Source organism: Prionailurus bengalensis, chromosome A1, assembly GCF_016509475.1.
Source record: "Prionailurus bengalensis isolate Pbe53 chromosome A1, Fcat_Pben_1.1_paternal_pri, whole genome shotgun sequence".
In the NCBI taxonomy this organism is placed as follows: Eukaryota; Metazoa; Chordata; class Mammalia; order Carnivora; family Felidae; genus Prionailurus; species Prionailurus bengalensis.
The window spans coordinates 210,433,793-210,452,963 of NC_057343.1; the positions used below are offsets into that span (position 1 = coordinate 210,433,793).

At 36.3% G+C, this 19,171-nt stretch overlaps 1 protein-coding gene across 1 annotated transcript in view; it reads right to left on the bottom strand.

Annotated features, from left to right (window-relative positions):
• WDR70 (WD repeat domain 70) overlaps positions 1–19,171 on the bottom strand; it is a 300,543-nt gene that overhangs the window by 179,131 nt on the left and 102,241 nt on the right. The window contains exon 9 of the mRNA XM_043599724.1: positions 9,476–9,552. Within this exon, the coding sequence (XP_043455659.1) occupies positions 9,476–9,552 (77 nt within the window). The remainder of the gene's footprint in view (positions 1–9,475; positions 9,553–19,171) is intronic.

Below are 19,171 nucleotides of genomic sequence, written 5' to 3' on the forward strand. Positions count from 1 at the left end.
TACCACTGCCTAACTATTCTTCCATATGTCCTCCCTCCCCTGACTTTAGAAGGAGATATTATGTTGTGAAGTTTTGTCACCTCCCCAGCTACTCTTGCCTAACGCTGTCTATTTTTCTGCAGCCACTCACTGTGAAATGTTTGTGCATTTCATTATTTTCCTGCTTTTTCCTCATTGTTAACTGCATATAGAGGCAGGAGTAGTTATAATAGATATGAACAAATTACTCTGAGATACAAATGCCTGAGTAAGCAATAGAAAACCCTCCAGATATATAATGGAAGCAACTGATTCACTCAGCAGTGCCTATGGGCAGAGCCTGTGCTGAGCTGGACTCTGCTCTGTACAAATTCTACACCAAGGACTCAGATTACACTAGTGTAGTATCACTTGTACTCTCACTCTGTGCACTACAAATTATAAAGTGACTCCATATCAGATCATATAAATTCACAAGTAGAATTGACTTCCTCTGGATAAGTAAGCATTTCTTCAGTACCATCTGGTTTTCATTAACATTTACTTCCAAGTGTAATGTAGTGAGCTCTGCCTTATTATCTATGCTTCATTCTGATAAATTCGGGAAAACCTAAAAGATTTCCATATTACCCTCTTCCTCCTCATTTCACTCCTAAATTGGCCTTATCTCAGGTTTGTGTTTAATATTGAAATGCATAAGATCAAAAGTTTAAGGTACTAGCATCTCCAACTCATACTCAAAGTTAACATCATAATTTAACTGGGCATACAGGAGGCCAGAACAAAATAGTGAGCACCACCTTCACCTCCAAGGGAATAGTTTCCCACAAATGCTATCTGTGGGATAGCACTTCACTCCTAATGTATCTAAATTTATTCATAATATGTGTGGCTTACAATAAAGGCTGGTTTTGATCTGGAAAGAATTCCCTCTCTACTCCTACACTACTTGATAACAATAACCTGACAAACACGTGTTAATTAGTACTAAATACATAACACTATGATAACAGAAGAAATGCTGAGATGAATAACTTTCATCCAGAAGCTATCTACACCACGGTCGTATTATCCAAAATACATTATTTTCCAGCTGCCCAAAATGAGGGTAAAGAGGGTAAGATAGAAGGAGACTAGGGAAGAAGAGAAAGACAAAGAAGAGGATATTACTACAATGAGCTCGATGAAGTCTGATGAAATGATCCTCCTTTAAATCCTAAATAACCCCCAATAAAGTCTCCAAGAAAATAGTTTATAGGATGTACAGTTGCTGTTTGCCTCTCTGTCAACCCTCACCAACAAAGAAGAGAATGAGATAAAGCTATGAAAAGCAGAGTAGCATCTCTGAGCTATGAGACACACAAAAACTATAGTCAGATTTTACCCAAAGGGCCTAACTGAACTAACTCCTGAACCACAGGAATATTTCTTAATCCAGGATGAACTTCATAGTATCAGACCTAAGAATTCGGATGATGCCTGATCAGATGTTAATTGTTCCTAATAATCTATGTATTTTTTCAGTGTGTTGGAAAGTAACGAATATATCATGGTTATTCTTTTTATTCCTAAAACCTATTTAGAATATCCTCTAGTGTTACAAGGTAAAATACTGGTCTGACAATTACACTGAAGTATAATAATATTAGCACTTAATATAACATCACAGATACTTTCCTGAAATTTTTTGATCAAAGCATTTTCTTCTAAATTCCTCCTGCTTACTTCTAATATTTATTCTAAATTTATTAAATATATATTTTTTACAAAAAATATGAGAAACTTTAGTCAAAAATAAAATAAGTCTTCTAAAATACTTTCTATGTTAGAACTCTGGGTGTGGACTTTAATTCAACTTGTTGAATGACCTTGACAGTTCCATAAGGTTTTTGTTTATGGCCATGTTTATGAACTTGGGCATAGATGCAAGGTAATAGAAAAAAGAGGGAGAGCTGCCTTATTTAGGAGACCAGTGTAATCCTGGTTCCAATACCTAATAAAAAAGAATACAAGGGAAAAGTCCATTGATTTGTCTTTTTTTTTTTTTTTTTTGGCCTTTGGTCATTTTTTGTTTGTTTGTTTCTTAAATTCCACATATGAGTGAAATCATATTGCATTTCTCTTTCTCTGACTGGCCTTATTTTGCTTAGCAGTATAACGCTTTTGCTCCATCTACATCAATGCAAATGGCAAGACCACATTCTTTTTTATGGCTCAATAATATTCTATTGTACACATTGTACATATATTCTATTGTACATATTCTTTATCTATTCATCTATCAAGGGACACTTGGGCTGCTTCCATAATTTGGCTATTATAAATAACAATGCTATAAAAATAGAAGTACACATATCCCTTTGAGTTAGCTTTTTGTATTTGGGGGATAAATACCCAGTAGTGCAATTACTGGACCATAAAATAGTTGTATTTTTAACTTTCTGAGGAAAGTCCATACTGCTTTCCCGAGTGGCTGCACCAGTTTCCATTCCCACCAAGAGTGCACAACGGTTCCTTTTTCTCCACATCCTGGCCTTGTTACTTCTTGTCTTTTTGATTCTAGTCATTCTGACACATGTAAGCTGGTATTTCAGTGTGGCTTTGATTTGCATTTCCCTGATGATGAGTGATGTTGAACATCTTTTCATGTGTCCATTGGTCATCTGGATGTCTTCTTTGGAGAAATATCTGTTCATGTCTTCTATTTTTATTGGATTATTCTTTTTTTAGGTGTTAAATTATATAATTTTTTAATATATTTTGGATACTAACCCTTTATTGAATAAGTGATTTGCAAGTATCTTCTCCTATTCAATAGGTTGTCTTTTAGTTTTGTGGATTGTTTCCTTCACTGTACAGAAGTTTTATCTTGATGTAGTTTTCCTTGCCTCAGGAGACCTACCTAGAAAAACGCTGCTAGGGTTGATGTCAGAGACATTTCTGCCTGTGCTCTCTTCTAGGACTTTTATGGTTTTAGGTCTCACATTTAAGTCTTTAATCTGTTTTAAGTTTACTTTTTTGTATGGTGTAAGAAAGTGGTCCAGTTTCATTCTTTTGCATGTCGCTATCCAATTTTCCCAACACCATTTGTTGAAGCGACTTTTTCCCATTGCATATTCTTTCCTGCTTTGTCAAAGATTAATTGACCATATAATTGTGGGTTTATTCCTGAGTTTTCTATTCTGTTCCATTGATCTATGTGTCTATTTTTGTGCTGATAAACAGTTTTTGATGACTACAGCTTTGCAATCTAACTTGAAGTCTAGCATTGTGATGTCTCCAGCTTTGCTTTTCTTTTTCAAGACAGTTTTCACTCTTCAGGGTCTTTTGTGCTTCTATATAAATTTTAGGATTATTTGTTACAGTTCTGTGAAAACTGTTGTTGGTATTTTGACAGAGATTGCATTAAATATGTAGATTGCTTTGGGTGGACTCAACATTTTAACTATGTATGTTTTTCCAATCCATGAGCGTGGAATGTCGGTTTCCATTTGTTTGTGTCACCTTTAATTTCTTTCAACAATGTTTTATAATTTTAAAGAATATAGGGCTTTCACCTCTTTGTTTAAGTGTATTCCTAGGTATTTTATTATTTTGGTATAATTGTAAATAGGATTATTTTCTTAATTTCTCTTTCTGTTGCTTCATTATTACTATATAGAAATGCAACAGATTTCTCTATGCATTGATTTTATATCCTGTAACCTTAATGAATTAATTTATCAGTTCTAGTAGTTTTTTGGTGGAGTCTTTAGGATTTTCTATATATAGTATCATGTCATCTGCAAAAATTGCAAGTTTTACTTCTTCATTTCCAATTTGGATGTTCTCTGTTTGTTTGATTGCTGTGGCTAGGACTTTCAGTACTACGATGAATAAAAGTGGTGAAAGTAGACATCCTTGTCTTGTTCCTGACCTTACAGGGAAAGCTCTGTTTTTCCCTATTGAGTAGGATATTCACCATGGGTTTTCCATTCATGGCCTTTATTATAGTTGAGATCACTGGAAAATTTTAACACCCTGTAAAGTGAACATTCCTATGAAAATATCATAGGACTCTTTATTGGCTGGCCTTATAATTACATTAAAATCCTAACCCTTTATACCTTAAACTACAATACCTTATATGATCTAGTCCCTGCTTTCTTCTTAAAATTCACTTCCTGTCATTCCTACCTTTCCTATCAACAAAACCAGATTTTCCACCCTTCCAATATGTCTTAATACATTCCCTTCTTAAGGTCTTGAATTATGCTGCCACTTTGGCCTGGAAGGTTCTCTCTGCTAGAGCTACCTCCTGTGCATGGTATAAGTCTCAATAAAAGGTCACCTCCTCAGGGTGCCTGGGTGGCTCAGTGGGTTAAGCAACCGACTTCAGCTCAGGTCATGACCTTGCAGTTCCTGGATTCGAACCCCACAACAGGCTCTGGGCAGACAACTCAGAGCCTGAAGCCTGCTTTGGATTCTGTGTCTCCCTCTCTCTCTCTCTGTCTCTCCCCCGTTCATTCTCTGTCTCTCTCTCTCTCTCAAGAACAAATAAACATTAAAAGGTGACCTCCTTTGAGGCTTTCTCTGCCTACTCTACATACAGAAGACACTTCTACTTTCTACCCTTCTGCTTTACTTTATTTTATTCTCAATACTTATTACTACATAAAACTATATTAATTTATTACTGTATCTGTACCTCGTCTGTCTCCAAGCACTCACCTCTACTAAAATGTAAGCATCATGAAGGCAGAGACTTATATCACACACAGGAGTACCTGCCACATAGTGAGCACACTGTATTTGCTGATTTAACTAGGCATCTGGGCTGATCTCTCACAGCATAGCCTATTACTAATTACTACCCTCAGAGTCAAAGGCCAAGAAAAAGTCAAGCTGCAAACCATCTGAATTTATTAGTGGTAGATTTTTTTTTAAGGTGGTAAAGAATATGTATAATTGGGGTCTATGGTTAAAGCCAACTGATCTTCATACAAAAGTATGGACAAAAAAAGCTCATCTGTACAGTGTAAAAAGAAACTGGAGCATATTTTCAAAGGTACAATATACTAGTATGTCAGTGGTTTCAGCAGGGAATTAAAGAATTGCTCTTGCAAGGAATGGGATAAACTACATTTTATGCCCAATAAAGCGTCATGACTTAGAACTTTATCCAAACCATTGTTTAGAGCATTAACAAAGTTAAATAGGTTTCTATAAATTCTATATAAAACTATTTATCTTTTTCTAAGTTTATCTATTTTGAGAGAGAGAGAGAGCACTTGTGTGCCTGCACAGAATCTGACATGGGGCTCCATCTCATGAACCATGAGATCATGACCTGAGCCAAAATCAAGAGTTGGATGCTTAACTGACTAAGCCACCCAGTCACCCCTATACAAAACTATTTAAATGTTTATTGTAGATCACTGGCCTGGAAACATAATGTTCAAAGTTTCTCAAACTTATTTGACCATGGAATGCCTTTCTTTAAACTACTAATTTACATATCTTGGAAATCAATTTGGGAAAAGCTTCTGCAGAGTTCATAAAGTTACTGTGTTAGCCAACTATAAGAGCCCACCATTTAGCCTGATCCTTACTAGTTTAGAGAACAAGTTTTTTTTTCCAATTGCTTTATTCATTGAAGCTTTTAACCAAAATTGCCTGGTTCCTCTGTGCTTTTTAATTTTTTTTTAACATTTATTTATTTTTGAGACAGAGAGAGACAGAGCATGAATGGGGGAGGGTCAGAGAGAGAAGGAGACACAGAATCCAAAACAGGCTCCAGGCTCTGAGCGGTCAGCACAGAGCCCGACACGGGGCTCAAACTCACGGACTGCGAGATCATGACCTGAGCCGAAGTCGGCCACTTAACTGACTGAGCCACCCAGGCGCCCCCCTCTGTGCTTTAATAGAATGTTTTCTTCTGACCCATATATTAATGTATTTATTTCCTTATATTACTACACTATATAACGTCTTTAAATCTATACTGCATAAAGCTGGTGCAGCCACTCTGGAAAACAGTATGGAGGTTCCTCAAAAAACTAAAAATAGAACTACCCTATGACCCAGCAATTGCACTACAAGGCATTTACCCAAGGGATACAGGTATGCTGTTTCAAAGGGACACATGCACCCCAATGTTTATAGCAGCACTATCAACAATAGCCAAAGTATGGAAAGAGCCTAAATGTCCATCAATGGATAAATGGATAAAGAAGATGTGGTATATATACAGTGGGGTATTGCTCGGCAATCAAAAAGAATGAAATCTTGCCATTTGCAACTACGTGGATGGAACTGGAAGGTATTATGCTAAGTGAAATTAGTCAGAGAAAGACAAATATCATATGACTTCACTCATATGAGGACTTTAAGAGACAAAACAGATGAACAGAAGGGAAGGGAAACAAAATAATATAAAAATAGGGAGGAGGACAAAGCATAAGAGACTCTTAAATATGGAGAACAAACAGAGGGTTACTAGAGGCGGTGTGGGAGGGATGATGGGCTAAATGGGTAAGGGGCATTAAGGAATCTACTCCTGAAATCATTGTTGCACTATATGCTAATTTGGATATAAATTTTAAAAAATAAAATTTTTAAAAATCTATACTGCATAAAGCCTCTATATAGTTGTGGGTATCCTTGTCTTCTTATTAAATACAAATAGCTTCAGTACTTAAATATATAATACAATATTTACTTTAAATTTTAGTAAATAATTTTTTTAAGAGTTTTATTAATTTCTTCCTATTCTTATTTTACTTAGAACTTTTACTGGGGGGGGGGGGGGAGGGGGCACCTGGGTGGCTCAATCCATTATGTGTCTGACTTCGGCTCAGGTCATAATCTCACAGTTTGTGGGTTTGAGCTCTGCGTCAGGCTCTGTGCTGACAGCTCAGGGTCTGGAGTCTGCTTTGGATTCTGTGTCTCCCTCTCTCTCTGTCCCTCCCCCGCTCACATTCTCTTTCTCTCAAAAATAAAAACTAAAAAAAAAAATTTTTTTAAAGAACTTATACTGGGAAAGATGACTAAATTTTATCAAATGTCAATGTTATCATATAATAAAATCATGTGATTTGTAATTTTTCATTTGTTAATGAATTATCTTAAAAATTTCTTGACGGTAAAATTTCTTAATTGTAAAATATTCTTGCATTTCTAGAATAAGCCTTACCTGGTCATGAGATACTATTAATTTAGATTAGCTGCTAATTCCCAAAGAAATCAGAAAATTGATTTGCTAAAATTAGGAATGTCACTTTAAACATACATAATTTAAGTTTTGGAAAGATAACAAGACAAAGAAAAAAAACAAGTTAGAACTACATAGGTCTATTTACCAGAAATTTTAATCAAATTGTCTTATCCTGTTTCAGTCATATTCTGTATAGATTCCCAAATTTTAGTTCCTTTCAGATCAAATTAATTTTTAAATTGTGCTATGGGAATAAAATTATACCTTTTGTCTGTTACTCTAAACATTAATTCCAGAGTACACGAACTATCCAAAAATGTCAATAGCAATTTTGAAGGTAAATGAGGCAAAATATAAATAACAGAAAGTAAAGATGAAAGACAAAATAGCCTAAAAACAAAATATATTTTATCTAAAATATGTGTTTCACCTAAATAACACCATCTATATTTTTTAATTTATAAAATTTTCCATTGCAATTTCTCCATAACATTACCTACAGTGCATTCTTGTGAACTACTCTTAATACTAAAAATTAATCATACAATTTAATAATATAGGGAAAAGCTGCTCAAATATTCCCTATAATATTCTTGAGTTCTAGGCCAACAGATACAATACAAAAGAATTTTAACAACTACTTAATCAATTTTTTTAGTTATTACTTCCAAAAAATAATAATTTAAACAATAAACTTATATTAGCTATTAGACTCAGAAATCAATCTTTATTATAAAAACTAATAAGTTATTAGTCACAACTTCAAAGTCATTTGAGTCCACTTAATAGCATGAGTCTGATCCATTGAGCACCCTAATAAACTGTACTGGAATTTATGCCAACTCTCATTTTCATAGTTTTACTTATTTAAACAAACCTTATACTATAAAAGTTAAGAACAAGAATATGTACTTTTTTTCAAGTTTTTACTTAAATTCCAGTTAGTTAAAATACACCATTATATTAGTTTCAGGTGTAGAATTTAGTGATTCATCACTTACATATAACACCCAGTGCTCATCACAAGTACCTGCCTTAATACCTATCATCCATTCAGCCAATTCCCTATCCCTCCCCACCACCCTCCCCTCTCAGTTTGTTGTCTATAGTTAAGAGTCTGTTTTCTGGTTTGCCTGTCTTTCTTCCCGTGGTTCATCTGTTTAGTTTCTTAAATTACACATGAGTGAAATCATGTGTGTATTTGACTTTCTCTGACTGACTTATTTTGCTTAGCATAATACTTTCCAGCTCCATCCAAGTCACTGCAAATGGCCAGATCCCATTCTTTTTTATGGCTGAGTAATATTCCATTAATATATATACCACATCATCTTCATCCATTCATTAGTCAATGGACATTTGGGCTCTTTCCATAATTTGGCTATTGTTGGTGTATGGATGCCATGTCTAATCACGCCCAAGCAGAAGTCTAGGGTTTCATTCTCTGGAGAGGTCTCTGAACTGCAGGATATAAGGCACATATCCTCACCTAACCCTACCCTAAACCCTAACCCTAGATGTGTGTGGGGGGCGGGGGGGAGGGAGGGTGAGGACAAGGAAGATGTAATGTGTATGTGTATACACACACACACACACACACACACACACACACACACACAATGGAATATTATTCAGCAATGAAAAAGTATGAAATCTTGGCATTTCCAACAACCTGAATGAAGCTATAGAGTATTATGATAAGTGAAATAAGCCAGAGAGAGAAACACAAATACCATATGATTTCACTCACATGTGGAATTTAAGAAATAAAACAAATGAGCAAAGGAATAAAAAAAGAGAGAACGACAAACCATGAAACAGACACTTAACTATAGAGAACAAAACTAATCGTTGCCAGAGGGGAGGTGGGTGGGAGGATGGGTGAAATAGGTGATGGGAATCAAGGAGTGTACTTATGTGATGAGTACCAGGTGTTGTATGGAAATGCGGAATCACTATATTGTACAAATGAAACTTGGGCTCTGTGCTGACAGCTCAGAGTCTGCAGCCTGCTTCAGATTCTGTGTCTCACTCTCTCTCTTCCCCTCCCCCGCTCATGCTCTGTCTCTCTCTCTCAAAATAATAAATAAACATTTAAAAAATTTAAAGAAAGTAATATTACACTATATGATGATGGAATAAAAGTAAAAACTTAAAAAAAAGAAAAAAAAAAAGAATATGTAAACATCAGGATTCCTAACACTCTATATCCTACTTTACTGGCCAACATGTAACAATACAAATATTAAAGAAAATACTGAAAGATATTAATGTATTAGGTGAATTATCAATAGTACTCACGCATCATTTGAGCAAGTCATAAATTCTCCCTTTATTTTGGGATGCCATGAGCCAGTATGAAGCATTGCTGTATGACCCTTAAAAAATAAAAATACAGGAAAAAAGATATTTAAAAAGATTTAAAAATAAATAAAATGACCAGAAACTGATATGTCATGCTTTAAAGTTAAACTTTTTAGTCCTCCCAAGACCACACTATTTTAATTACAAACATAGTATGCTACGCCAATTTTATTTCATAATATGCTTTGTTTATTTCATTTTGTTTAATTCTCCATATAATTCTCCTGCCCAGAAATTAACACAGTGCTTATACAGAACAGGTGTTTAATAAGGAAGGAAATAGAGAGGAAACTGAGAGTCTCTCTTTAGGAAAGATGTAAAGGGAAAAACCGTAATAAGAGGGAGATAGGCCCTTCTTTAAAGACTCTTTTCTCAATGGAAAAGAAGAAAAAAAAAGTATTTGCAAATAATCAAGGCAAAAGCAAGAGGTTAAGGGAAAAAAATTTACACTTCTTAAAAATGTGTCCACAATCTTGATTCAACCATACATCTGTAAGAATAAATATGTGAGAAAAGGAGAGACATCTTTAAAATGATTCAAGATTAACCCTTCTAAGGGCATAATTTAAAAATACTGTAAATAAAATAATGTGATGTTGGTGAACAAACTGACACACAGAGAGTACATATCAAACATAAATACACACATACACACACATTCCCCATCTAGGTGCAAAGTCAGCTAGAGTGACCTCATACGGTATGTTCAGATGGGGCAGAAAAGAGCCTCATACTTAATAATGGAAAAATCTCTTATTCTGAAAGACTCCAAAATAAAACTATGCTATAAGAAGCAAAATGTACATCTTTAAATGATTTAGAAGGAAAATAACTGTATCTCTCTGGAAAGAATGAATTGGAACTGGAGTACCCACACATAAACCTAGAGACCATCTACAGTCCAAGTTGCTCACAGCGTCTCAAACAGGACCTGGCCAACTCATGACAATTTGCTTATGTTTACTGGGTAGAACAGGGACCACAGATGTGCAGTAGGGAAGCATGAACTAAAGTAATGGAACCAGATGGGAAGTCTGAGATTCCACTCTCCTCTCCTGAATTTAAGATTGCATATTTAACTATCAACTTGACATTTCCATTTGCATCTCCTAGGCATTTCAAACATAATAATAGGTCCATTAGGGAAATCTGTTTCTTACTGCCCACTTCATCTGCAATCAACTTCTTCCCTAGTTGCTAAAACTACAAACGTGGGGGTCATCCTTAAATACTACAATAACCATAAACCTAAAACCCTCTCTCTGTCCACCCAAATTCAATCCATTAGTGAGTCCTCTCACTTCAACCCAAAATACACCTTAAATCTATCCACTTTTCTCATTATTCCCTACTACCACTCTTGTAGAAGCCAACATTATCTCAGTTATTACACAGTAAACAGGTCTGTCACTAGTCTCTCCACTTCTATTCCTGCGTCATGTGCTCCACCTAGCAATCAATATAGTCTTTTAAAAATACACCTCTGGGGCACCTGGCTGGTTCAGTTGGTTAAGTATCTGACTCTTGATTTCGGCTCAGGTCATGATCTCACAGTCATGAGACTGAGCCCTGTGTTGGGCTTGCCACCAAGCACAGAGCTTACTTGGGATTCTCTCCCTCTTTCTCTGCCCCTCTCCCATTCACGCTCACATTCTCTCCTTCTCTCTCTCTCTTTCTCTCTCTGAATAAATAAACTTTAAAAATAAATAAAAATATTTTGTGTATTTTGTGTATTTTAAAACATTCTAAAACCACCACTAGTTATTGTCCTCTACTGGCTCCCCAACCTCTTTCAATCGTCCACAACTACTCACAGGTTCAGTCTCTTGCTTTCTTTACAACTGCACTTATTTTGTCCTCCCTCTTCCCCAACAGACATGAATCCACTGGCCTCCTTTCATTTCCTCTAATACAACCAGCTCGTTCCCTGAATCAAGGCCTTCTCATATGCTTTTCCACTTGTGGGAAAGCTCTTTACTCTACTTTTACATGACTGGCTTCCATTCCTTCAATCTCAGTTTACATGCCACTTATTCAAATAAGTATGACCTAGCTCTGTCTCTGCGTCCATATGGCCTATTCTGTTGTTCTCTTCCAATGTACCTGTCCATTTCCTTAATAACAGTCACCACGATTTATAATTCTGTATCTATTAACTTATTATCAGATTTCTGAAACTGCTGATGTTTTGCATATTCAGGAACAAACAAATAAGGCTGGGAGAAACCTAAAATTCAATATAAACAGAAACAAATCAACCCTACTGTATTTCAAGTGAACAATAAAAACACTGAAAGAATAAACTGAAGGTAATAACTCAAGTAACTATATACCCTGTACTGGGTTAAATGGTGGCCCCCAGAAAGAAATACTCATGTCCTAACCACTGGAAGCTGGGAACGTAACCTTAAAGAGTCAGAAGAGAAGAAGACACAAAGAGGAGAAAGCTCTGAGAAGATGAAGGCAGAGACTGGAGTTATGCTGCCACGAGCCAGGGAAAACCCGGAGTCACCAGAAGCTGGAAGTAGCATGGAAGGATTCCCCTAGAGCCACTAGAGGGAGCATGGCTGTGTCAATACCTTGATTCTAAGACTTCTGGCCTCCAGAAATGTGGAAGAATTTCTGTTGTTAAGCTACTAACTGTGTGGTAATTCATTACAGTAATCCTAGGAAATGAATACATACCCTCAGGCTAAAGACCAAAAGAACTATAGGGGTGCCTGGATGGCTCAGTTGGCTAAGCATCCAACTCAGGCTCAGGTCATGATCTCATGGTTGTGAGTTCGAGCCCCCTCCCTGACCCCGTCAGGCTTTGTGCTGACAGCTCAGAGCCTGAAGCCTACTTCATATTCTGTCTCTATCTCTCTCTATCCCACCCCTGCTTGTGCACTATCTCTCTCTCAATTATAAATAAACATTAAAAAAAATTTTTTTAAGACCAAAAGAACTATAAATAAATATTTAATTCTAGTTAATATATTTGTTTCTTTTTTGCAGTGGTATGCATTAACAATTCTGAAACTGCTTTCGTTACAACGAAGAATTAAGCAAATGAGGAAATATGCTGGGGACCATGAGAGTCGCCTTTCCTGCTGTTAGAGAAAGGAGTTCCAAAAGTGGAAAGAAGAAAGACTAGAAAGAAGTCTATGGGTTTTGACTGAAATTACGGGTATCAGTATGAACCCATGATTTCTAACAGGTAGATACAAATATAGGTGTGTGTGTGTGTGTATGTAAGTTATTATCTAGCTTTGTATGCTGAAAACGACTAGTAGGAATGACACCCAGCAACCCTAGGACAGAGATCCTAGTTTCTAAATTGCATTCTCCATTTAAGAGGAAACCAGACTCCTTGGAGAGAAGTTTATTCTTGTTCAAACAACATGAACATGGAACATGTGGTTTACCAAAAAACAAGCAAGTGCAAAAATGATGGGGATATATTAAAGAATAAAGTGCAGGTTAAGGGACTTCCACTGAGACAATTAGAGCATCAAAATAAATAACAAAAGTAATAGATTAAATAGTAATAGTAAAAGCATTTACTAACTTAAGAACTCCTGGGTGAATATTAATAAATAAGTAAGAGAAAACTCTTCCTTACCATAGAATGATAACTAATAAATATAAAATGAACGACAGAGTTAGAAAAATCACCATTTTACAATCATCACAGTAATAATTGATCCAGGCAAGAATCATCAATGGATGCTAAAACTAGCAGAGAAAAGTCTGGTAATGAACAGGGTATTTCCATGCTATCAAAATCTCCCTGGAAACTGCTTAATAATTACAAAGAGAAAATAGTAGAGAAGAGATCTGTTATTACACTACCTGAAACAAGTCATCCAAATTAACATCACCAGCACTGCGATGCACAGGTAGCACGTACTTCGTGATATGAGGACGCAAGAAGGACCCAATATTGTTTCTGTGACAGCCTTTCTAGAAATGCATACCCAAACTCTCATGATGAGGAAAACCAGACAAAATCAAATCCTACATCTCTTGCTACATATTTACAACTTCTACACATTTACAAAAGAAATGGCTTATAGTTTTCAAATATACCAAAGTTTCTTTTAACAAAGGCAGAGAACTATTCCCAATTAAAAGAGACAAAAGCCATGGCTACTGAACTGGTGGGAATATAATCAAAAAGGAGATTGTTGAGATAACCATGGACTACAGATTAAATAGTATTTCATCAATGTTAAATTCATAGTTATGTAAAAAGATCATATTATTATTATTAAAACCACACTGAAGAATTTAGGAGTAAAGGAACATGATGTCTGCAAGTTATTTCAAAATTTGGGGAATCTTAAACGCACACACATAATTCTAATGTATGTGCAAATACGTATGAGTGTGAGTGAGGGGGGTATATAAGTGTGGGGGATGGAAAGAGAAGGACAGAGTTTGTGTTAGCTGAGGAAGGAAGAGAGGAGGGGATGAGGGAAGATAAAGCAATGGGGCAAAATATGAACAACTGATGAATCTGAAAAAAGGGTATAAGGAAGTTCTAGGTACTATTCCTATAACTTTTCTGTTAATTTGAAATGATATCAAAATAAACACTTAAAAAAATGTCCTGGCTGCTCTGTGAAGAAAAGCTTGTTGCAAGTCAAAAGAGGAATTAAGAGGGCCACCTGGGAAGCCAGTGATGTGGTTCATCTGAACACTGACAGTCGCTTGGACTAGGGAACAGCAGTAAAGTGTTCAGAGGTAAGAAGACTTGGGATACATTTTAAAGAGAGAGACAACAGGTTTCCCTAAAGAACTGGATCTGGGCTGCAACCACAGATGAAGCCAAAGTTTGTGAATTAATCAAGCAACTGTTGTGTAAATGGGTGACTATATAAATAACACATCATTCTCTCTGGCCATGAAGAACATGAACTCTCTTCTGTGTTTAGGAAATTCCCCAAAATATGACTCTTGGTAAAAGACAGAGACTACCTCTCATAGAGAAGTGGAAAAGTCAGGCTCTATCTTTGCCAGCCTCCCTTACAGATGTGACACAGGAATGCAATCTAGCTCTGCCCATTACATTCCCTTGAGCTGTGACTTAAGGACAAGGGAGTGCTATCTTTCCCTGTTAGCTCATTTGGGCCACTGTAACAAAAATACCATAAACTGAGTGGCTTATGAACAATAAACATTTGTTTCTCACGGTTCTGGAAACTGGGAAGTTGAAGATCAAGGTGCCAGCAGATTTAGTGTCTGAACTCCCTAGTTCACAGAGGCCATCCTTTTACTATAACCTCATATGGTGAAGGGGTAAGAAAGGTTTCTTGGGACACTTTCATAGGGCACTAATCTCATTCATGACAGCTCCACTTTCATGGCCTAATCACCTTGCAAAAGCCCCACCTCTAATACCATCACCTCGGGGTTACAATTTCAAAATATGAATTCTGGGGGATACTCGGTCTAAGGAGTAGTCTGGGGATGATTTTTGCCTTCTCTGTCTCCCGACTTGGGTTCTGGGGCAGTCTACAACTAACAACTGAGAGCAAGAGCAAACAAAGTTCCAAAAAATGGTTCCACTCTCCAGGGCATAGGGGTAGCAGTGGGGGTGAAAGGCCTGAGGAACAGAGTTCTTGTGATCTGACCTACCCTATGCCAGCCAAGCACAAGCAACAAAGCTACCAAGTCTCTCCTCAGTGTTGGCACCAGAAATGGAAATAGTCCGAACAGGTTAAAGAATCGATTTTCTTCATTTCACACCAGCCAAGTGCTGGCTCTGGGGTGATACTTCTCATCCTCCCACCCAGCGGCAGTGGCCCTGTGAGGTCATTACAGCAGATGAGTGCCAGTAACAAAACAGTGGCTGTTGTCTCAGTAAGAGGAGCAGCCCTTCAGAGAAAATACTTGCTGGCTCTCCTAACCCAAACCAGGAAAAAGCCAGCAACAAAGAGGCATGGTGCCTCCTCCCTGAACCAGAAGCAACAATGACAGCAACCACTGTGCAGCACTTTTGGCACTCCATGCTTTCTAGTAGGCCAGTATTAACAAGAAAGCAGATCACCTACCAACATATGTAGAATAGAATCCTTCTGATACTCTATGCTTTACCTCGGGAAAATGCCAACAACGGGTAGCCACACTGCCTTTTCCCACCAACACAGAGAAACAGCTGCTGTGGGGGCGCCTGAGTGGCTCAGATAGTTAAGTGTCTGACTCTTGGTTTTGGCTCAGGTCATGATCTCACGGTTTGTGAGTTCAAGCCCCATATCAGGCTCCGCACTGCAGTGAGTAGCTTGCTTGGGATTCTCTCTCTGTCTCTCTCTCTCTCTCTCTCTCTCTCTTTCTCTTCGTCCCTCCCCCACTCTCAAATAAATAAACTTTTTAAAAAAGAAAACACAGCTGCTGTGGGTTAGAGAAATTTTTATTTTTCACCTCAGTCCAGCTTTGCCAGGAGGCATAAGCTACAGTATGGGAACTGCTACAATGGATAAGAGTGATTTTCCAGCAAGAACATCAGAACAGAAACCCATCAAAGACAGTAAAGAGAAAATCATAGGGTGAAGGGTTTAAAAACCTGGAGAAAAATGTCCTTTAAATCTGTACAAAAAGTCCTGCACTCACTCCTGAGGTGTACTGTGTGAAACCTACCAGAATCAACCTAAGAAAAGCATTGAGAAGTGAACATGGTACGGACTAGCAGCCAGGATCCATATGGATCCCTGGATAACATGTACATGGGACAAACCAGAATAGCATACAAATGCCTTGAAAATTAATACTGCAAGGAAAAACAGCTCACTGGAGGCAGGTCAGGATTTAGAGTCTAAAACTAATCAGGTTGACCCTCAGCCAAAAAAGCAACTTCACAGACAAACAAATGAAAACCCACCATTCTCTAGAGGTTTTGGACAGGACTCAGAATATCAGAACACAATATTCAAAATGTGAAAGATACAGCCCAAAATTAATCATACAAAGAACCAGGAAAATCTAACCAGCTCCCAAGAAATAAGATAAAAGATGCCAACCACAAAATGACCCAAATGTTGTAATCAATATTTTAAGAAAAAGACTTAAAATTGGTGTTTATGACCATGATACATAAAGGAAAGCAAACATATCTGAAACAAATGCAAAGATATAAGTGATCAGCAAAGAAAAATAAACTATTAAAATGGAAACCTGGTCATATTGAAAAATAAAATAATGGGAATAAAAAATTCACTGTAAGGGCCCAATAGTAGAATGGATATGTCAGAGGAAAGACTCAATGAACTTGAAGACAGATTAATAGAAATAATTTAATCTAACAGGAAAAAATGAGCAGAATCACAGAAAGCGCTGAGACAATATCAAAAAGTTTAGTACTCGTATTACATACGACTTAGGAGAAGACAGTCAGGTACAGACAAATAGTTGAAGAAATAATAACTAAAAATTTCCCAAAAATGGTGAAGGAGGTAAATTTACAGATCCAAGAACTTCAGTGAATACCAAACAGGATGAACAAAACAAACAAAAAAATAATAATAATAAATAAATAAATGTTTTAAAGCCTACGCCTTGACACATAATAAACTATTAAAGTCCAAAAGAGAAATAGGGGGAAAATTTCAAAAAGCAAATATAAAAAACAACACATTACATAAAGAAAAACAAATACTTGAACTACTGCATAATTATTCAACAAAAATAAAGCCAGAAGACAATGGACCAACATTTTTAAAGTGCTGACAGAAAAATACTGCCAAGTTAAATGTATAGAAAATGTACTTTGGGAATGAAGGTGAAATAAAGACACTGCAAGATGAAAGAAAACTAAGAGAACTTGTCACCAAAAGAAATGTGACAGAAATTGGAAATTGATCATAAATTTTATATGGAAATTCAAAGAGTAGCTAAGAAATTCAAAAATTATTTTATTATTTCAAGAATACTTACTATACAGTTGGACCCCTACTTCATACCATGCACAAAAATTAACTCTAAATGGATCACAGACCTAAATGTAAGAGCTAAAACTATAAAACCCTTGGAAGAAAACATAAGCATAATTCTCCATGACTGTGGGTTAGGCAATGACACTAAAGGCACAAAACGAAGGAAAAAATAAATTGAGCTTCATCAAAATTTAAAACTTTTGTGCTTCAAAGGACACCGAGAACATGAAAAGACAACCCAAAGAATGAGAGAAAATATTTGCAAATCATATATCTCATAAAGGACAAATATCTAGAATATATAAACTGTTAGAACTCAATAATAAAAAGACATATAACCCAATTTTAAAATGGGCCAGGATTTGAATAGACATTTCTCTAAAGAAAATTTACAAATGGCTAATATATACACAAAAAGATGTTCAACACAGACCACAGAGATACCACTTTGCACCCTCTAAGATGATTATTAAACAACAACAACATGAGAAACCACAAGTGTTGACAAGGATGTAGAAAAACTGGAACCCTCATACACTACTGGTGGGTAGGTAAAATGTTATAGACACTTTGGAAAACAGTCTGGCAGTCCCTCAAAATGTTAAACACAGAGTTACCATAGGACCCTAAAATTCCACTCCTAGGTATACATCTAAGAGAAATGACAGCATGCCTCTGCACAAAAACTTGTACATGAATGTTCATAGAAGCATTATTCATAATAATAAAAAAGTGGAAACAGCACAAACGTCCATCAACTTGAGAAGAGATAAATGTGGTATATCCATACAATCGAATATTATTTGGCAATGAAATTAAATATTGATACAACATGGATAAATTTCAAAAACATGCTAAGTGAAAGAGCCACATATTGTATGATTCCATTTTCTGATATCCAGAAATGCCAAATCTATAGAGACAGCAGATTAGTAGATTAGTAGTTGTGCAAGGCTTCAAGGGGTGGTAGACTTGGGGATGCTGGCTAAGGGACAGGGAGTATTTTATTTTTAATAGATTACTTCTTAGGACAGTTTTAGGTTCACAGCAATATTGAGAGGAAGGCACAGAGATTTTCCATAAAGCCCTTGCCCCCCACATGCATAGCTTTCCCCTATTGTCAATATTCCCCATCACAGTAGTACATTTGTTACAACTGATGAACCTACACTGACACATCATTATCATCCAAATGTCACAGTTCATATTCAGGTTCACTCGTGATTTCGTACATTCTATGGATCTGGACAATTTATACTGACACATATCCATCATTATAACATCATACAGACTAGTTTCATTGTCTTATCATACAGACTAGTTTCACTGTCTTAAAAATCTTCTGTGCTCTGCCTAATCATCACTCCTTGCCCCTTACCCCTGACAAACATTAATCTTTTTATTGTCTCCAATAGTTTCTTTTGGGGATGACAAAATGTTCTAAAATGGATTGTGGTGATGGCTGCACACTCCATGAATATACTAAAAACCACTGAACATAATGAACTAAATGAGTAAATGTTATGGTTTATATATTCAATCTCAACATTAAAAATTAAAAAAGAAAGACTACTTCAAGTGAAAGGGAAATAATTACAAAGAGAAACTGGAATATAAGCAATGAAAGGACAACAAAAGAAAGGATAAATACCTGAGTAAACAGAACAATATTTTTCACCTTTAACTTTTGTTGAGAACAAAAATTATTATTGTTGCCTGA